Source organism: Ovis aries, chromosome 1, assembly GCF_016772045.2.
Source record: "Ovis aries strain OAR_USU_Benz2616 breed Rambouillet chromosome 1, ARS-UI_Ramb_v3.0, whole genome shotgun sequence".
Lineage (NCBI taxonomy): Eukaryota > Metazoa > Chordata > Mammalia > Artiodactyla > Bovidae > Ovis > Ovis aries.
This window is the reverse complement of record NC_056054.1, coordinates 43,460,155-43,481,479: the sequence shown is the minus strand read 5'-3', so window position 1 is coordinate 43,481,479 and position 21,325 is coordinate 43,460,155. Positions and strand designations below refer to the sequence as shown.

General features: G+C 44.8%; 2 protein-coding genes across 5 annotated transcripts in view; one reads left to right on the top strand and one right to left on the bottom strand.

Annotated features, from left to right (window-relative positions):
* Positions 1-378: 378 nt before the first annotated feature.
* The window catches only part of LOC114116104 (basic salivary proline-rich protein 2-like), a 62,002-nt gene continuing 41,055 nt past the window's right edge, over positions 379-21,325 (bottom strand). The window contains exon 2 of the mRNA XM_027972521.2: positions 379-1,115. Coding sequence (XP_027828322.1) covers positions 379-1,115 — 737 coding nt within the window. The remainder of the gene's footprint in view (positions 1,116-21,325) is intronic.
* Positions 439-21,325, top strand: part of GNG12 (G protein subunit gamma 12) — a 138,076-nt gene continuing 117,189 nt past the window's right edge. For 2 of the 4 annotated variants that reach the window (XM_027971018.2, XM_060410785.1), the window contains exon 1: positions 439-516. The gene's annotated coding sequence lies outside the window, so the exon portion shown is untranslated. Of the gene's footprint in view, positions 541-21,325 lie in introns of all 4 variants that reach the window. The other 2 variants (XM_042249597.1, XM_042249604.1) reach the window with 2 other exon arrangements.

The window sequence follows — 21,325 nt, the reverse complement described above, 5'->3', positions numbered from 1 at the left end:
TTATGTAGGGGGTTGGCATATTAGTGGCCTAAGGGACGACTGGCAGAAGGGGTGCCTAGAGTTCGCAAGGGAAGTAAACTGCTGAGGAGTCAGAGCAGCCCTGTGGAGGGTCGCTAAGTGGGGGACCCGAGAAGTGCTTGAACTTCCAAAGCTTCAGGGAATTCGAGGAAGGGACCCTGAGGGGTGGCCGAGGCTCCCAGATGTCTGCTGGGCTTCAGTGCTGCCGACTTTTCTCCTCTGCCGGCCCAGGCTCGACCCGGGTTCAGCAGCCAGACCAGGGAACCGCCAGGGCATCTGGGCAGGAGGGAGGCGGGCCGGCCGGGAGGAAGGAGTCCTGGGCCGCCGCCGCCGCCCCGCCCGTCGGGCTGTCCGCCCCGCCTACCCCGAGCGAGGCGGAGCCGGCCCCCGCCCGGAGGAGCAGGAGGAGGAGGAGAGGTCGGAGTCGTCTCCAGGAGCCCTTAGAGACAGAGTCCCCGGCAGCGGCGGTGGCGGCAGGGGCAGCGCACCGGCAGGCAAGTGAGCACCGAGCGGCGGGCGCAGGTGGCAAGTCCGGTCCCCGAGGGGACAGGGGCGCAGCGCGGGGCGTCGGCCGACCAGTTTGGGAGCCGCCTCCCAGTTCCTGGTGCTGGGAAGCGAGATGGAGGGAGGGAACGGAGAAAGGAAGGAAGGAGGGGAGAGTGTCCCGGAGGGCGGGGACTGGTTGGGGCACTGGGCGCCGGAGACTGCGATGGGGGTGGAGGGCAAGGGACGCCGAGACCGGGAGACGGACGGCGCGCTCGCCCTCGACGGGCGGCGGCCAGATGGCCCGGGAAGCCGGGGGTCCTGCGGGGCTAGGTCTGGGGACGCGGTCCCTGGGACGAGGGCTGAAGCAGGAGGAAAGGTCTCCCCGCACGCTGGCTCCGCGGCCGGCCCGCAGCCGTGCGCCCCGCGCCAGGTTGGGGCTGGAAGGCTCCGGGGTTCCCCGCTAGCTCCCGCTGCGGTGGTGCCAGATTTGGGAGGAGGGCAGGCAAATGGGGGAGACCGGGGCGCCACGCCCCTCTTTCCTACTTTCTTCCGCTCTTTCTGGGGACTAGGCGGCGAGTACACAGTCCTGGAACCCGCTAGGCGCTGGGGGTCTGGCGGGGAAATAGCGGGTCACCGAGAGGACTCCGATCACACATCCCGCGAGGGACCCCCCGAGCAGTGAGTGGCCAGGAGACTGTATTTGCAGGTGATATGAGGAAGTCAAAACTCGGACGTGAGTCTTGAGTGATTTTTTTTTTAAAGTATTGCCCCCGACACTTACTGAGTGGATCAGAGTGACTCCCCACCCCCCTTTTTAATTTTAACTAGGGCATATCAATTAAAGCTAATTTTAAAACGCTGCGGCTGAAGTCGCCCAGCACTCGCTCGTCCCTCGCGTTCTGTTTGTGTCTTGTAAACTTAAACCATTCATAACTTTCGGAAAGGACCTCGTGATTCTCGTTAAATCCCCGCCGTGGAGTGAAACTTTGGACAACTGGAAATCCGAGTGAAGGAACTGCCGAGGCCTGTCATCTTGTGGTCACCCCCTGTCCGGACGAGGTTGTATACAAACAAGCGCACAGTGAAGGAAATGGCCAAAAACCGGCGAGAAGGGAGGTCCCCTGCGCCCACGTGTCAGGGCACGTTTAATGGCTGCTCCGAGTGGAAACAAACCGGAATGTATTAGACCTTGTGGAGTCGGGCAAACTTCACATGATCAGTTTCCTTCCCATCAGTTGTTTCCTGTCCCCCCCGGCGGCCCCCCTCCCCCCGGTCTTTGCGGACTCAGTTTATATTTCCTGGGGCTGCTGTAGCTTCGTCTGAGTAGGTTGTCTATAAGGAATCTTTTGGACGTTGTGAGAGACGGGAACTGTGTACGTGTGTTCTCTCCTTTAAAAGCGGAGTTTGGCTTTGTTTCTAAAGTGCTCGTCACCACACTGCACCATTGCTGGTGCGTCTTAGCCCTGCGTGTAAATTATCGCAGGATGGCGGCCCTCACCTAGGAGAACCAGGAAGGCAGGCAGCGCTAGAATGACGGGGTTGAGTTTAACTGTTGCCAAAACAGTCACATTCAAGTAAGGAACTGTTTTGATTCTTAAAAAAAAAAAAAAAAACACAAAAACCCAAAGTGTATGTGTCAGCAAGCTCTTTCAATAAACAAACTTGTGATTCACACATACATAATTTTTTAAAGTAATCAAACGTTTTACAGAGACTTCAGAGATAAGAGGACTTTGGGATCGACTGTTCCGTTTCTTTGCCTTCTCTAACAGTTAATTAGCACCATAAAACCCTGGTTTAAATCCAAAAAATGCCAAACAGTCTAAGGGACTGCTCCTTTAGGCCTTATGAGAAAAAAAAAAATGCAGTCATGTTTTTTACTGTTTTTAACCCAGGTAATTCAGGAAGATGAATCCGGACAGAATTTAGATTTGTCTAGAAATACATTAAGATGTTGGTCTGTGTTTCACAAGAAACCAAAAAGATTAATACTATAAAAATTTTCAATGTAGCAGGCTCCAGTCTCATTTGAAAGCTTAGCTCTCTAACAGTGAGATTTGCAGCGTTGAGCTTATGTTGTCACTTGTTGAAGGACGTGGGTGATTTGTCCAGTTGTGACAGCAGAAAGCTGCACAGTCAAAGCACTTGAAGAAATGGCTAGCAAATATCAGATTAATTTTGTTTTTTTATGTTAAAAACCTCTCACTGGAAAAAAAATCAGATTTGGAATTATGTCATTTATTTTGTTGGATTCGTGTTGGGTGTTTTTTTGTGTTATATGTCAGCTTAAGCTTAATTTAGGGAGGCAAGTAGTGGAAGTCAAATTTTTCTGGAGTCTGATTTGGCAGAGAGGCAGCTTAATAGTGGTTTGAGGTATGGTTTCAGTGCTGGACAGATGTGGATGGGAATATCAGTTACTTAACCATTTTCAGTCTGATTTGTAAAATGAGAATGAGTGTGGTCTCAATCTCGAGGGTTTTTATGAAAGTATGTGAAACAATCTTTGGAGAACACTGCACCTAATACGTGGATAATATTCAAGATTATTAGATATTTTATCAACTGACTCTAGCAGCCAGTCATCAGATAAAGTGAAAGATGGCAGTTTGAACCTTCTGGAAACATAGGGACATAAAGAAGGCATCTGATTTTATAGATAGATATCAATAGATAGATAGTGCTTCTGGAAATACTAGAGCAATTAAATTCCTAAGAAATTGCCTGGGTTTATAGATATCTATCTAGCCAACTATCTGTCTAAATATCTGAAATATTTGTATACATGAGTGCGTCATATATTTTCAACAGCAGTATGAATAATTACAATTACTAGAGTTAATAGTTTTAATGTGCTTTTAGTGTGAATTATAGTCGTATAATATTTTTAGAGCCAGGCAATCAGAAACATTCCATTAATCATATTTTAAATTTAAAGAGAACTTTATATTTAAAAAGCTATGCTTATTAACCCTGGATAGGCTATAAACAGAAATGTCTATCTTTTACCTAGTATAATTTTTCATTAACGTATGAAAAAATGTGACCCAGGGTATCTAGTTATTTTTCATGTACTGATGTCCAGTGCTAACAGATAAGCCATAAGAAGTGTTTAGGAATAATTAGCAGCACTATTTAACAGTAAAAGAGAAACCCTTTTGGAAATTTATAGATTTATCTTCTTAAGAGATGATTGAAATTTGGGTTTGCATGCAGACCCAGTTCGTAAATGTTTTATAAAAGCATTGTGACTGATGGTAAATTTTTGTGAGACTGCGTGTCCAGTTAATTCAGGGAATACACTCATCACATCATTGACTCATTTGCAGAATTTTAGAAAAATGTTTCCATCTTTAAAACAAACCCTTTTAAGCGCCTGTTGTTTTCTTAACGCACATCAGGTGCTTAGAATTGGGCTGATTGGAATCGCAGCTTGTGTCACAGATGACTTTTCATTTTACTAATTGTTCCATAGGGACTCAGAGATCATGCTTATAATATTTTTAAATAACTATAAGGGGTACAGCATTATTATGAATCATTTCTTGCCCATGACATTATACTCTGAAGCAGTGGAGGACTTGATTGAATAAATTATTGATTCCTTTCACTCTTAGAACATTATAGCACAGCGATGGATTCCAGGCTCATGCTTCTAGGTGTGTAGCATGTAGGCAAGTTCCTTAAAACCTTTGTGCTTCAATGAGACATTGGGAGGGATAAATGAGTTTATCTCACTAAAGCACAGTGCCTGACATAGTCTATGCTCAATAAATATTAGCATTAAATTATTGCTTACTAAGATTTTCTACATGTTATGAACATGCATTGATGCATTGTTTTTGTAACAGGAAAACAACCATATGAAAATTTAATGTTTCCCCTGAATCTAAAAAGGCTCAGTAATTGATAAAGTCCTATCAAGCAGTGTTTAAGAAGTAAGAGAATACCATCAGGCAATTGTCGTTGTGTCTTTTAAACATGAAATGGATTGCAGTGTTGATTTGCTCAACAAATTAAAATTCTCTTGGATCGCAGTCCCATTTTCCTTTCTTATTAGATACTTGAAAAAAAATCCATGATCCATAAAGTCCACCTTAGGATAAGTTAATAGCAGAAGGGCAGTGTGCCCAGTTATAGTGGATTATTACAATTATAACTGATTTTTTAAAAAGTTTAGCTATGCATAGAAAACAAAGTACAGACAAATGGATGGTGGAATTGGGGTGCTTCTCCCCATATTTTCTCCACTGAGAAAATTTTCTTCAGTTCAGTTGCTCGTTCGTGTCTGACTCTTTGCGACCTCATGAATCGCAGCACGCCAGGCCTCCCTGTCCATCACCAACTCCCTGAGTTTACGCAAACTCATGTCCATTGAGTCAGTGGTGCCATCCAGCCACCTCATCCTCTGTCGCCCCCTTCTTCTCCTGCCCCAAATAAATAATAGTCTATTTGTGTAACAATCAGTAAAATCTGATTAGCTGTAAATAGCAGGATTTTGGTTTTGTTTGGGAAAAAAACACCAGCTTGCATAAGCAATTGAAGGTTCTGGACTTACATGTGAGAATTATTTAGCAGTAAGAGAGACCCTTTTGGAAGTTTGTAGTAGGTTTATCTTCTTAAAAGATGTTTGAACTTCGGGTTTGCGTGCAGACTCACTGAACAGCCAACCCTGACTTTATGGAAATTGTCACTTCCCAGATCTGTTACGTCCTAGCCCTGACTGGAAGAAGTGTGTGCATATGGCACCTGCCACATGTCAGAGGTCTCCAAGATGGTCACAAGGGAAGACATACTGCACTTAGTTTAATGGGAAAGGTCAATAGGTAAAAAAAATATATAGCACAATTGTGCGACTCCTTTGACGGAGCTGTTCTACGTCCTAAGCCCAAGTCTAATTCCTTTGTTTATGATCTTGCGTAGTCCTCACAGCAGCACAGGTGAGGAAGCTGAGGCTCCCCAGGCGGCAAGATGAGACTGTGACCTGGGATTGTTCTGACTGCACATCCCATGCGCTAAGCACTCTGCAGCCACTTCAGTGGAGTGCTAAAATTAGGGTGGGGGAAAGAGGGCTTTATGGAGGAAGCATTGTTTAGAAGCTATAAATCAAACCAAGAGAAACAGGAGGAGAGGGCTCCTGTTAGAGGTGAGATGACCCGCCTGAGGAGTATTACCAGCGCCTTGCCAATGGGCTCACCACCTCTGCAGCCATAGAAGCTGAAGCTTCTACAGTTGCCTCGGAGAGGGAGCAGACCTGAAGGGATCTGTATGGTTGTCCTTTCCCATCCCTGGACTCCCAGAAAGGACCTTGAGAGGAAGTGGGGGCACTGGCCATAAGTCCTACTCTAGACGAAGCTTACACTAGGAAGTCCTGTCTCCCCACTTCTCTCTAGAGAATACAGGAAAGAGCAGTGAGCCAGGCGGCTTGGACACAGGGCAGAGGGTGGAGGTGATTTGACCAAAGGTTGCTTCTAGATGGATTATTCCATTTAATCCCAAGTCTCTTGAAAATCATTTCTAGTGTCACTTAAATGTCTGGTTTATTGTGTCAGGCTTTATTGGGTATCATAAAACTGCTTAGCTGGGAGTGTCTGGTTGCCATCCTCTGACAAGGAGGGTTTTTGTCTTCTTTTAATGGGTCTGCATTTCAGAGGATCACTGTATAATAAAAACCAGGGTGTTGTAGACTGTTAAGACTTTTCATATTTTCAACTCTGCTGGAGAATTAGTAGCTCAAAGAAGAATTTCTTTTAGGTCTGCTTTAGTGAATCAGTTGCTAAGTATCTTTTGTCATTTTTCATGTGCATTTATTGTATGCAGGTGACTTTGGGGCCAGCAGGTCTTATATTCCCTTTGCTTTCTTACAGAATAGGCTACCATTCCCTTTGCAGTCAGTGTCATGTAACTGACATAGCATCCCCTTGGTTGACTGAGGAGAGGAGCGTAAGCTCTGATTTAACTGGGGTTGGTGTCATCACAAGTGCTCCCTGGAGAGGGCTCTGAGTCAGTGATCGTTGCCGCACTCACATACCGTGTACAGAGAATTGCCTTCATTCCCAACGGCTGTGTGCAAACGCACGTGAGCCCATGGGGGTGGAATTTTAACTTTACCCATGTAGAATAACCAGGCTCTCGTTTAGCTGCAGATGCTACTGCCTTTCCTTGTGGCTCAACGGTAAAGACTGCCTGCAATTCAGGAGATATAGGTTCAATCCGTGGGTTGGGAAGATCCCTTGCAGGAGGAAACTGCTACCCACTCCAGTATTCTTACCTGGAGAATCCCATGGAAAAAGGAGCCTGGCGAGCTACAGTCCATAGTGTCTCAAAGAGTCAGATTCGACTGAGTGACTGAGCACACACCAGCCGAAAAGGCTCTGAGCACTGGACATTAACACTTTAGCCCCCTCACTGGAGCCCTTTGACTTAAGATCCCAAGCTTTCAGTGACTGCACATTTTGTCTGCTTTTCCAGGAGAAGTTACTGCAGTTTAGCTTTCAACATGAACAAAAGAAATTTAAGGATGGAAAGAGGGATCAAAATCCAAAAACTTGGACCTTATTGAGACATCGTGAGAATTTTATTGATATGAAACCATCGTGCCAGGTTTATTCAACCAGAACCTCAGACACGTTGGCAAAGTGTTGAGAGCCACAGACTTGGTGCCCGTCCTGTACCTAAGCCACCCAGACTTTTGCACTCTTAGACCGTTGCCTGTACATTAGACCGTGAGGCTTCTTGTGGGTATGTAAGGTCACAGTCAGCTGCTCAGATGAGTTGTCAGGGGAAGGTTGAACGTCTCGCCAAGGAACAGAAGAGTTGAATTGTGACTTCTTGACAGGGCAGCTTTGAACAATAGATTGTTCACTACACAGGAGTAGCTGGTCAAGGAAGTAAAGTTGGGGCTCAAATATACTCCAAAAGCCATGTGTCCTGGGCTGGAATTGCCTCTGCCAGGAGGAGGGGATGCTTCTTTATGACTCTGTTGAGCCTGCAAGACTGGGTCCACTTGGAGGGCTGGCTTTTTCCTAATTCACACAAAAGACACAATATGATGAGCAGCAGACTCCTTCAGCCACAGTAACCCTCTAAATGCCATGAGCAGGCAGAAGTCTGGCACATAGTAGGTACTTACTAAATGCCACTGGAATGAATAAATAAAACCACATTCTCTGCACACAGTGAAGTAGATGAGCGAATGTTCTTTTTAATCAAAGGTAAAATTGATGCTATCTACTGGGAATTGCACATTCGGCGGTGCATGTTCCCTCTGACAGGCTGCTGCTTCAGTTCATCATTTCCTAAAGGGGAGGTAAAACCCAGCACTTGAGACCAGCACTTGAAACAACGTTGACATTGTTTACTGTGAGTTGAACACCAACAAACAGGCTTGCTCAGCCTTGCCCAATACCTGCAGTGGTGTCTCCTGAGAATAGACAGAGGGATCTCTGGTGTTATTGACCAGCCATGGGCCCTCCTCTTGGGGACGGATGCAAAGGACAGTGACTGCAGGAGTCGGGAATCCACCTCTGAGCGGCTGCTGCTTAGGTAGAAAGACTTTTCTAGTTTCGAGTGAGAAGTGGGGAGGTTTGTTGCTAAAGCCACCAATAACTGAGAAAAGGGATTTGTCTGTGTCCCTCACAGTGCCAGCTGGTGCTGCTTGCATGCTTTCTCTTTCAAGTTGACCCTTTAGAAGCAGACTGTCAGAGTTACCTTCCTCTTGGCTCTTCTCGAGAGGTAATCTGCACAGCAGGTAGGGTCAGCCACATGTAGTAGGTCAGACTGCGAAGGCAGTGGTTCGAAGGATAGACGTGCTGGCTTGCACTTAGGACCTTGGCCTTCTGCTGTTTTTATGGAGTGGCCGCACCATGTGAAAAATGCCCACAGGTGCAGAAACGTGAATGCCTGTCACATTTCATCTGGTTAAATTCAGCTTTCTTCAGGCAAGCTCTGATTCTCAAGGAATCGCAGGAAGTAACAGTTCCTAAGAAGGATTCCCCACAGAATCTCTTGAGAGAGCAGACTTAACCTGTTGCTTTTACAGTATGACTATTTTATACAACTCCAGGAATCTCAACTTTTCAGGAATATCTCTCTGTTGAATTAGGCAGAAGATTCCGGCACATGTTTTGCCCTCTTTTTCAACATAAATATTTAATGAGCAGCATGCTTCAGCCATTACTGTCCAAATCCAGAAAGCAAATAAATGCACCTGGCATGCTGCCTGGGAGGGAATCCTCGCGTTTCTTCCTTTACCTCTCTTTAGCCTCCAGGTCTCTGACTTCCTCCTGCTGTCATAAATGTCATGGGGCTCAGGGACAGCCACACCCCACAGTGACATCACACAGGGCAGAAACCAAGCTCTCCGTGCACAGCTCCTGGACCCTGGACTCAGATTCCTCTGATTTACTAATGCCCCCGTGAGAATTCAGCTGCCTCAACCCGCATTGCCTGGACCTCAGATGGCTCCTCAGCTTTGTGTCTTCCATGCTGGGCTTATTCTAGTCTTCACGCTCCTGTGAAAAAATGCCTTAGAAATGCCAACTTTTCCATTTTTTAAAAAATTGGTCATGTATATACAGTGTGCACACGTGTGCTCAGTTCTATCCGACTGAGTCCTATCCTTTGCTATCCTGTGGACTTCAGCAATGTTTTTATACGGTATCCCCCAAAGCTCATAATCATATAAAAAGGTAAACACTGAGAAATCTTGCTCTTAACCAAGCCTTTACCACACTCTCTACCAGTTGCAACTTGTAAATATAAGCAAATATATATATATACACACACACGCACATATATATATCATTTGCTCATATATATGAATGAGCATATATATCCTCATATATATATAAATGTGTTTCCCTTCTTTCACGAAAGGTGGTATATTTATATATATTGTTCTGTGTCTTGCTTTTTAAAATTAGTCTGTCCTGGAGATCTCGGTCAGCACCATTGTTTTCTATTGGGAAGATGGACCACAGTTTATTCGACCAGTCTCCTACGACTAGACCTTTGAATTGTTCCCAGTCTGTCGCTAATACGCACAGCGCGGCAGCAGATAAAGGTGTCATTTTGCTTTTGTGCAGGTGAACCTAGAGGATTGATTCCTGGGAACAGGACTGCTGAATCACGGGGCCTGTCATCCCCTCGGGAGAGCTTGCGTCATTTCTCCCTGTCCTGGCCACACGTTAGACGGCTTGCCTCCCCACAGCCCCACCAGCACGGAGGGTGTCAGCTCTTTTTATCTTTGCTAGTCTCAGTGGTGAGAAATGGTAATTAGGGTCAGTTACATTTTTCGAATTGTGAATGGGTGAGAGGATTGAAGTCATTGTACGTGTTCTCCCATGGGCAGTCCAGGCCTGCTAGTCCCCCTGTAGGCATATGTTGACCTTTCCTCCTGAAGCAAGCCTCTTGCCTACATCACTGTCAGAATCTCTTAAATACAGACTCAGGAATGTGATAGCTCTTTTGGGCCTACGGTAAAGTGGGCTGCCAAATTGTCAGTGCAAAATCGAGAGAAGTGGAAAGTAGGGTTTTATGCCAGTTGCTAATGTCTGATTTATAAATAGTTTTCGGCTAATGGTATTATTAAACTGGGACTTCTCCAAAACCATTATGAAGATGACCTTCTAGTCTAGAATTTCTCACTCTCAAACAAAAACAAGAGAGATTGAGAATATATAAATTTTAGTGGCATTTTCTGCAAAATCTTCTTAGAAATCTAGATTTTTCCTTTCACATGCATCTCCTGAAAGCTTATACATGCCACTTTTTTGTGTACCTGCTGAATAGGCCTCCTGTTCACCCTTTGATTTCACCATCAGAGAGCTGTCTACTCTTATTTCCAGGGTGAAAGAAAAGAGGCAAGTAAAAGTACAAGGTAAAGAGACCAGCCAGAGTTCAGGGTTCGATGAAGGGCATGAGGTTAGAGTTACACTGAATCATCTTTCTTTTTGAAATGTTCTTTCCGTTAGCTCTTGGGATGCTCTTTTAATATGAAATTAATTTTCATCTTTTTAAAATGAAATCCATCAAAAGAGAGAAAATCTTTGGTTGAGTGAAAAGATGACTGTGTGTGGTTTATTTTTTAAGTTTTTTGCTTTTAGAGATTCATATGAGGCGGTCTGGTGTAAAGCTAGCTTCCATCTCCATCAACAAAAAGCAAAACAGAACAACAGTCTCTCCTTCTCAGGATTCCCACATTTAACAGAGGCCCATGAAAGTTCTAGAAAGGAGGGTCTGGTTTTCCAAGCCCAGTGCTCTGTCCTGAACTCCTAAATGTGTGGATTTTTAGCTTTTGAAGGTGGATTTTCAGCGCTCTGGATGCTTTGTTTCCCTTCTAGTGCTCCGGCCTTTGTAGTGCTGACCTCTCTGCAGTGTCAGCTCTCGTAAGCTAGGTGATCTAGCTGAGGATCTGTCACCTTGGGATGCTCCACTAATGGATGAATGAATGCTGCTGCGGGTGGGTGCCTTCTGGACCCGGGTGGGTCTTTGTGGTCATCCGTGTTAGGGATCCCATGTTGGACACCGGCCTGGGATGGAGATCATGTCAGCCCTTCCTTGGCCTTTTGGGGTGATGCTCCGGCCCTTGTGCACTCTATGGCAGTGTGCTTGATGGTTTACAGCGCGAGCCTTCAATGTGATTCACCTGAGCATGTCACCTGACCTCAAAGAGCCTGTTTTCCCATTTGCAAAACAAAGATAATGATACCATATTTCAACAAATCTAAGATGTCATCCATTATGCCATTGTACTATAGCTATACTATCAGCTGTAACCCACATCAGCCCTAAGAATGTATTTGTTTTCTCTGGCTGCCATTGCAGATTACCATAAATCTAGCCGCTTAAAGCAGCACATATGTATTATCTCACAGTTCCAAAGTCATCGTGGGTTTGGCTCTTTATTGTGCTCTGGATTTTACAAGTCAGGAATCTTATAGGGAGGCTCTGAGAAGAATCCATTTGCAGAGTTGTTCAGGTTGGTAGAAGTCAGTTCCTTGCAGTTGTAGGACTGAGGTTCCTACCTCCTTGCTGGCTGCCAGAGAGGGAAGCCACGCTCAGCTCTTAGCGACTTCTCTTTGGTTCTTGCATTGGACCCTGTCTCAGAGGCAGCAGTAGCACAATGAATCCTTCTCCTGCCTGGAATCTCTCTGAGGTCTCCTCTGCTCTCTCTGCCTCCACCAGAAAAAGTTCTCTGCTTTTAGGGCTCATTTGATTCAGTTGGGCCCACCTGAACTATCGAGGCTCCTGTCCCTTAATTTTATCTGCAACGTTCTTTTTGCTGTGAGATATATTCATAGGTTTCAGGGATTAGGGCAAGGGCATCTTTGAGGGGCCATTCTGACTACCACAGTCACCCTAGTATCGGAGATATTAAAATGTGAACAGAATATGTTTCTTAGAATTGACTAAATACTGTCTTTGGCTTAAAAGAACTGCTGCTGCTGCTGCTAAGTTGCGTCAGTCGTGTCCGACTCTGTGCGACCCTATAGACAGCAGCCCCACAGGCTCCTCTGTCCCTGGGATTCTCCAGGCAAGAACACTGGAGTGGGTTGCCATTTCCTTCCCCAATGCGTGAAAGTGAAAAGTGAAAGTGAAGTCACTCAGTCGTATCCGACTCTTAGCGACCCCATGAACTGCAGCCTACCAGGCTCCTCCATCCATGGGATTTTCCAGGCAAGAGTACTGGAGTGGGGTGCCATTGCCTTCTCTGTTAAAAGAGCTTCTTAATGTATATAAAGCATTCAGGGGAGGTCGATGGTAGTGTTCAGGTATTAACTACTATCATTATAATTGATATTATGATTATAGTGCTCAAATAATGCCCATCATCTTTAATTTCAGTTGAAGTTACTTTAAGAGTTATATGCATTTGACAAACCCTAATTGAGAGTGTAGGGTGCCAGCGGTTGATTCGATGACAGTGATATGATAGTTACTCCTTGAGTGACTCCTGTGTGCTGACATGCGCTGGAGCCTTTCACAGGCCTTGAGTAGCCCTCTGAGGTAGGCAATACGGGCTCCATTTTTAGGTGGGGAAATGGGTTCAGAGGTTTGAATACCACTTTAGAGCTCAGCAGAAGGGGCTTCTTTCTTTGAATCCATGGCTGCCTGGCTTTGCAGTCTATGCTCTTCATGACACCATATTACCTGTTCTGATGCCCACCAGGTGTGTGAGCTGGAGGGGGTGGCCTCCTGGAAGGAGAAGGAACATGGGAGAAAAGACGTCGCCTTGTGACGTATCTCTCTTGCACTCAGATGTTTCTTTGCTATTAACTGTTTAATTCACAAAGGTAAAGATCCTGTCTCTCTGTCCTTTTTTCAGTTTTTAGTAAACACAAAAATGATCTTTTTTCATTCACAAGGCATTTATACCTACTCTGCGAGGATACAGCTATGAACAATATTGTGATTTATAAGGAGAAATATATACGCAATCTTTGTCTACTTCCTGTCACAGAACGCCTAAAACCTTTGAAATTTCCTAAATGATGAGAGCAATAAAAGTGTCTTTTGCTCTGTTATTGAGGTTACTTTGGGACCACACCTAAGGTTGGGGGCTGTTTGTCTAGAGAATAAACCATGTGATTAGCAGGGTAGAACTTTCGACCCCACCTCTCAGACCTCCAGGGAGGAGAGAGGGACTGAAGGCTGGATCAGTCAGCCAAGACCAATGATTTAATCAATCATGCCTATGTAATGAGGCCTCCATAAAAACTAAAAAAGACAGGGTTAGGAAGGCTTCGGGTTGGTGAACACACGGAGATGTGGGGTAAAGTGGTCTTTGCTAAAGGGGTATGGAAGCTCCGTGCCCTTCCCCCACACCATTCCCACTGCATCTCTTCCATCTGGCTGTTCCTGAGTCATATCCTTTTATAATAAACTTTGTGATCTAGTAGGTAAAAAGTTCTATGACTCCACTGTGAATCTGTGGAATCCGATGCTCTCTCCAGATAGAGTCAGAATTGAGTTGAGCTGTAGGATACTCAGCTTGCGTCAGCGATTCCTTGGCTATGTGGAAGCCTCTGCCACAAATTGGAATTAGTGACCAGAACACTTTTGTATACTGTGTATGACTTTCAAAGGGAGGAAAGTTAGCATTGGGGAATTTCTACTTTTTAGACTACTTTAAGTGTTACTGGGGCAAAGAGGAGGAGAGAAGAGAAGGAGAGTGGTTTAGCAGAACTAGAGTAAAATAATATTGCCCTGAATGGAATAAACCACTCTTAAGATTTCAACCTCCGGCATTTTCCAGGACAGCTGCAGATTGTCTTAGGCACTTCATATTCAGTTAGGCACCCTTGAAAACCAACCTTATCTTGCGCTTAAAGCCTGTTTTTCTTCCTGCCTTCTCTATCAGTGGACATCTCTATCCACCCAGGAAGCTCTGGCCCCTTGAGTCATCCGAAACCCTTCCCTCCTCTCCTCCTCCCTCCAGCTCAGACACTCCTGGCCCCCACCAAAGCCTGCCACATCCACTTCCTAACTAGCCCACACATCTGGTCTGATCTCTGCTATCCCCACTGCCTCTCATCTGGATTGTCACCATGGCTTCCTGATTGACCTTTCCTCTCCACACTGCCATCAGGAGGGTTTTTCTAAAACATGGATTTGAATATGCCACTTCTTTGTCTGGCAGCTCCCCAAAGGCATCACAGCCTAGTAGTTAAGAGTTCCAAGTTCAAGGCTGCCTGTGCTTCTTACAAGCTCTGGAATCTTGAAAGAGTTATTTAGTTGCCCCATGCCTCAGTTTCCCCATCTCTAAAATTGGTGTAATAATAGTACCAACCTTACAGATAGGCTATAGAATTTAAATCAGTTAATATGTGTGGAGCAATTAGAACTGCCTGGCACACAGAAAGCCCTCCGCCCACAGTTCTTGATAGCATGACTGGAGCTCACCTTCCCTGCTGATCTGCACCTCATCCTCCCACCCTCTCAGTTTCACGCCAAGCTTGCTCTGCGATAGACTCTTGGCTAATGATCAGACACTAGGTGAGTACCCACACAGAGAGCATACATTTAGACCTTTTCATAGCAACTTGGCAGTCATCTTACATCTCTTAAATCTAATGAAAAATTGGACTTGCATTTTATATTTCATTTTTCTAGCAGTTCTTTTTATTGCATCTTATAAAAAGAATTGGTCTATGATGAATTGGAAATAAAACCGAAAAGCTGATGTTTCACCAAGGATAGTTTGAGAAGTACTTCTGTGTTCCCACACACCCTGTCTAGTTGGTTCATCCTGGCCAGGTTATCCATATTCACTGTGTAGCCTTAAATCTCTCTGGATTTCTTTACAGCATTTCCTCTGCCCAGAGTTTATTACACACTTACTCAACACCTAAGTGCTAGGTGTTGGGATAGAAGAGTGAGTAAGATAACTGCCTCTACTCTGAGGAAGTTCCCCTCCAACTTCCCAGTGAATTCTTGCCTGTGTTTTGAAACCTGGCATAATTTTGTTCTTTCTTTCACCCATTAAAAAAAATGTATTAAATATCAACTGTTTATGAGGCTTTTGATAACATTCTGCTCCTGCCCTTAAGGACTATCAAGTGGTGGGGGGAACGTGTGAACAGACACAAAAACAATGATAATAGGATGGGTGGTTGGGCTTCCAGGTGGCTCAGTTTCCAGGCAAGAATCCACCTACGAATACAGGAGATGCAGGAGACATGGGTTCGATCTCTGGATTGGGAAAATCCCCTGGAGAAGGAAATGGCAACCCACTCCAGTACTCTTGCCTAGAAAATCCCATGGACAAAGGGCTGCAGTCCACCAGGGTTGCAAAGAGTCAGATGCGACTGAGCACATATACACACAGGGTGGGTGGGTTAGCGAGAAATGTGAACTGTGGGCATGGCATATCTGACTTTACCTTGGCCAGACAAGGGGTTGGGAGCTCGGAAATGGTTTCACAGGTACAGTGGAGGCAATGTCATCAAAAGCTGAAGATCCAAAACCAGGCTCAAAGCCTAGCTCTGCCACTCACTAGTGATGTGACTTTGAGTGACTGACTCAGTCAGTTCAGCTGCTCAAACAAAGGCCATAGGCTGTGTGGCTTATAAATGATGGAAATTTATATCTCACAGTTCTAGAGGCTGGAAGATCCAAGGTAAATACACCTGCACGTTCAGTGTCTGAGAACCCGCTTCTGGGTTCATAGACAGCAGTCTTCTTAGTATGTGGGATCTATTTTATTTTAATTTTTTATCAAAGTACAGTTGACTTACAATATCATGATGATGGGCTTAAGAAGATGTGGTATACACACACACGCATATATATACACAAAGGGGAATATGAAAAAAGAATAAAATATCACCATTTGCAGCAACATGGATGGAACTAGGGAATATTATATCACTTATGTGGTCTCTCATAAGGGCACCAACCCCATTTATGAAGGCTCCACCCTCGTGACCTAATCACCTTTCAAGGTTCCACCCACCGTCACATTGGGTTTGTGATTTTAACTTGAATTCTGAGGAGATATATTCAAGCCATAGCACTCTCTGAACTTCAGATTCCTCATCTGTAAAACGGGGAGAGCAATACCAATCCCCCCATAAGACTGAGCGTCACCTGAAATTGTTGTATATATAATATGCCCAGAACCAAGCCTGACATCTACAGCTCCATAAGTGTTAGATGTTATCACTCTGGCTGTTACCGTCTGGTTTTTTTTTTTTTTTTTTTCTCCCATTGATCCCCTGCCTTGAGCATGTATTCAAGTTTTCCCTTGTCTGGATTTCCAGTGGCACTCTTCAACCAGCGTACTGATGACTGCAGTGAGTTGGTTAGTTTTACCTGCCGTTTCTCCACCTCCTCTCCAGAATGTATTGTGCCTCTTGAAGTTTGTGACAGTTTTTCCTCTTTCTACTGCCGGTGACAGAGTATTCAAGTCATAGAAGACTCAAAGTATATTTAGAGAATTTATATATTGTATTAAAATTTAAATTTGAGCACTTCTTGTCAAAAAGCTTTGTGGAGTCCAGTTATTAAGGACTGAATGTTTATGTCCTCCCTAAACTCACAGGTTGATAACCTAACCACCCCCCACCCCGCCACAGAATGATGATATTTAGGAGGTGGGGGCCTTTGAGTGGTGATTAGATCACGAGGGTAGAGCCCTTATGAAGAGGATTCTTGCACTTATTATGAAAGAGGCCCTGGAGAGCTGCCCCATCCCTTCCACTGTGAGGGGCACAGTGAGAGGATGGCGTTTATGAACATGGAAGCAAGCTCTTACCAGACACTGAATCTACTGGAACTTCAACCTTGGACTCCAACCTCCAGAACTATAAGAAGTAAATGTTTGTTGTTTAAGCCACCCAGCATATGGCATTTCTGTTATAGCAGCCTGAATGGACTGGTCAAACATTAGCTACTGCTTTTCAGATGGGAAACCTGAGGCTTCTAAAAAGTTTCTGTTTCTTGTCCAAGGTCTTGGAGCTCGCAGAGAGCAGAAGCGAGACTTAGAACACCTCACATCTCTTGTTTCCCTGTTTTGTGCCACCTTGTCAAATCCACCTTGTGAGCCAGGGGTCTGGCTGGGTGCTGGCCAGTCTCAGAAGCTCTTGTCATCCGACCAGCCTGTATAAGAATGGCTAAGTAGGCAGGAACCAGGCCTGGAGAGACCTCTAGACATACCCTATCTCCCCACCTCTCTCCACCCATCTTGCTACAGCTGCCCTAGTAGTATTTATGGGTCATACCCTTGGCAGTGAGCGACCACGTGGAAACCTGGGTTGGAGGTGGAGGACTGAGCAGACCTGTGGAGGCAGGAGGACCTTTACTAAGAGTGAGTGATTTGTAGCAAGGCTACAGGGCTAAGTCAAGGAGGAGCCCAGTAAAGTCAAGAGGCAGGAGAGTTGGGAAAACTCTCGTAAGGCTATCCAAAAGCAGTGAAGCTTTTCTTCTTGCTTCTTTTCCCCTCCAGGAACATCCTGATGCATCTCCCTCACCCCCTCTATGAAAGGGCCATCCTTGACCCTCTGCTGAAGAGTATATTCCGTGTTCTCATCACTTTGATTGGGTTGTAATCTTTATGATGAGGTCAGGGTGGAGTGGTGAATTCTGACCTCAGACTTCCTTGAGAAAAGTTTTAAATTTATGACTTCAGACATTCTTTTTTTTTTTAATCTTTCATTAGGGAAAAAAAAAAAAAAAAAAGGAAAAGAATTCTCAAAGGGAGTAGGATCTGTGGCTCAGGTCGCCTGGAAAGCAGAAGAAATCAAGGGTGTGGTTTGTAAACATGTCTGCATATTAGGATCAGCTGGGGAGTGGTTTTTGACTATCAGGGAGCCCTGGCTGCTTGCAGAGCTGTTAAGTCAGCCCCTCAGGCATGGGGCTAAAGGGTGGCCATTCCTGTAAAGTTCCTAGGTGGCTTCAGGGCACAGTCAAGCGTAGGGGACGTAGGGGACGGTGCCGGAGGACAGCCTTCTTGCTCCCCACATTAGCGCCAGGTCTCTGCAGTGCTGGTTGACAGGAGAAGTCGTGACTTGGCCACCAGTGATTCTTACAGATCCTGGCTCATTTCCTTATCTAATTGTGGGGTTGGGAGCAGCCTTTGAGCACAGATCCTCTCTCTGTGTCAGCCACAGAGCCCCTTCTTTGAGACACGCTGAGCTGTACCATTGAGCTGTCTAATCCAGCTCTTCCCCATTGAGCTGTCTAATCCAGCTCTTCCCGCTTCTGAACAAATTATTGGTGTATCCGATTAGGTAAAGACAAACAGAAGTGTTCTAGAAGGAGAGCGTCACCGTTCCACCCCCAGTGGAAGAGCACAGCTTCTCTGGGTGCAGGAGGGCTCTCAGTCAAGGCTTCTGTCTCTGACAAATCACACCACCCATGGACAGTTTTTTCCAGAAAGCTAAATCCATTCCACTCTTGTGTCTTCTGAGTCATGATCAACATGTGTTCCTCATGGCCAGACTTGTCACGTGGAGCCTAGGAACAAATTAGTGTTTGGGAGGAACATATATAGGCTCTTGACTTTTGATTAGAAATGGATTTAATAATCAGTGTTCATTTCGTTTTATGTCCAGTAGCATCTTTTATTTTTGCCAGAGATTTAGTAAAGGCAAAATTGTGAAATGTGAAATTCACTTTCATGGAAATGATTTGTGGATTTGTTTGGCTGGATACAAGTACAATTTTATTTTTAGAGAGAGGTTGTTTTTGGATTGAATGTCTATTCCACATAGATGTCCCCCTCCCCCCTCGAGAGCTGGAAGTTTTCTGTATGGTGATGCCTTCCAGAAGCATCTGAAAGTGGCAGTCCCTTGTAACTCTTACGGCCACACACCAAATTAAAATGAAATCTCTGGAGTGCCACTAGGTTTTGAAACCAACTTCGCTTTTTACAAATTGGATGATGAGGAGAGGGAAGTAACGTTTTTGTGTGCCTGCTCTTGACCAAGTATTACAGCCTTATAAAGGAAGTATAATTAGTTCATTTTATGGAAGAGGAAACCGCAACTCAGAGAAGTTCAGTAACTTGTCCAACTGCACAGATCATGAGCAGAGCCATAGTTCAAATCTGTGTGTCCATCAGACTCCACCATTCTGCTCTCTAGTACTAAAAACAAAAACAAAAAAATGCCCTTAACTTCATAAGAGTTAATTTTCTAGTAGCTTTAAGAGACTTTTGTTCTATCGTCAAGAGAAGATTGTCTTGAGAAGCATATAAAACATAAAAACACATAAAGGCATTGTAAAACCTGAGGGTTTAATGGAGTCGGCATGGATGGGAGGACAGAAAGTCCAGAGAAGAGAAAGTGGAGCTGCTTCCTGGCAGGTACCCTCTTTATAAAGAGCCCAGCAATCACTCATGTGCATTTGTTTTTAAACTGACTCATAACAGCTGCGAAGACTGGAATTATCAGTTCCCAGCTCAATTGTCTTTTCATTATTTGTGACTTGCCCTTGTTAAACACGGCGTTGTAATAGATAGGAACCGCCTTGCTGATTATTAATATGCTTTTGGTTGATGGTAGCATTGAATGCACAAGTTTTGGTTGTTTCACCAGAAAACAATGCTGTGGAAGTTTAGAGTAAATGTTGGAAAAGTGACAGAATTACAGTGTTGGCATTCTCCAGAATTTCTAAACAGGAAAGGCTCAGAGCTGGCAGGCTGCGAGGGGTACAAGGGGACAGATCTGGAAGTTGTGTATGCTAAGCAAGAACAATTTTTGTTTTTGTTTTTTTGTTGGCCTGGCTTGCATGGTTTTGTAATAGTTTCTAGAGATGTTTTAAAATTTATACTTGATGAATTGAGACAGGGTTTACTGTCCATATTGGAAAAAGGGCTTCAGCAATGGCAGAGAGGAGGAGCCTAACTAGAAGAGAGATTAATCCCAACTCTGCCACTTGCTACTGGGTGACCTTGAACAAGTTACCTCACCTTTCAGTGCCTCAGTTTCCTCTCCTGGAAGACGAAGATTATACTGTGTCTTCTTTCTAGAATTATTATGAAGTGTAAGTTAATACATATAAAGTGCGTAGAACTGTGCCTGACACTGAATAATCTAGATGCCCAGTAAATGTTTGCCATTATTCTTTTAATTAGTTGGGAGTTTAATTGATCTAATTGCTGGGCCTGATGGAGACAGTTTGGGAGGGGAATGTTAAGATGCCGTAGAGCCAGCCTTTTGCAAGTTCTGCCAGAAGCGGTCGTTCTGTTTAGCTTGATAATTTGACGTCCATGTGTTTTATTCTCACAGTACTCCAAATTTATACTACAGTATAGTATAGTGGGAAGATGGTTAAGCTATTTTTTAGGCATGTTATAATTCCAGCTGTACTTTCAAAAAATGTTAGATGTGGCCTCTGCTGAAACTGTATGGTCATGGGGCAAAGCTATGGTCATGGGGAAGCCATCAAGATCTCTGTGCATGAGATGTCGCTGATCCAGGTGCAGGACAGACGGGCCCCGGGCTTGGGCACTGACGGAGTGGAATCATTTGTTCCTCTGAGAAGCCAGCACCTCCCCACCAGCTCCCCCCCAAATCAGAGTGAACAGTGTGGTTTTCATTCTGTGGTGAAAGAAATTGTTTTCTGGAGAAATACACTTTTCTGCTGACTCTAAATACCAGCAAATTTGTCATAGGTCCACATGAGGTACCCTGGAGGCAGATTGCCGAATATCTTCAGCAGTTACGCCTGGGGAATGTTTGGAGATACTTGCTCAGGACCATTTCTTCTGTTAACCCTTGAAGTAATTAGAAGGATGCTATTCTCATTCAGTGACTGTGTTTCTACAGGAAATAATTAAGTCCAAGTGCATTGTTCTCTTGATCTAATTTGATAAAGGGCCAGCCAGGAGGTCCTAGGGAAGAAGACTGGACAGAGTCAGGAGCCCTCTCTCGGGCAATTTTAGGTACAGAATTAAGGGAGGTTACAGCGGAAATGGCCCATTGTGATCATGGAGCCCAACTTCTGCTTTTTGTAGATGAGGAAACAGAGGCCCAGAGATTGGCCTGAATTCATAGAACTCATTGGTGGCTCCCTTGGGACTCCTGGTTCCAGATTCCAGATACCTGTTCCACGCAGCTATACACTTGTCATTAGTGTACTTTCAAGCAGCTCTGTGCAGTAGGACTTCCTGCAGAATGGAAATGTTCAGTCTGTCTAGGATGGTAGTCACTAGCCTCATGTGGCCCCTGAGAACTTGAAATACAACTATTGAAACTAACTGAGTGGATTTTTTTTCCTTGCTTTATTTAATTTTTGTTGTTGTTGTTCAGTCACTAAGTCATGTCCAGCTCTTTGCCACCCCATGGACTGCAGCATAACAAGCTTCCCTGTCCTTCAC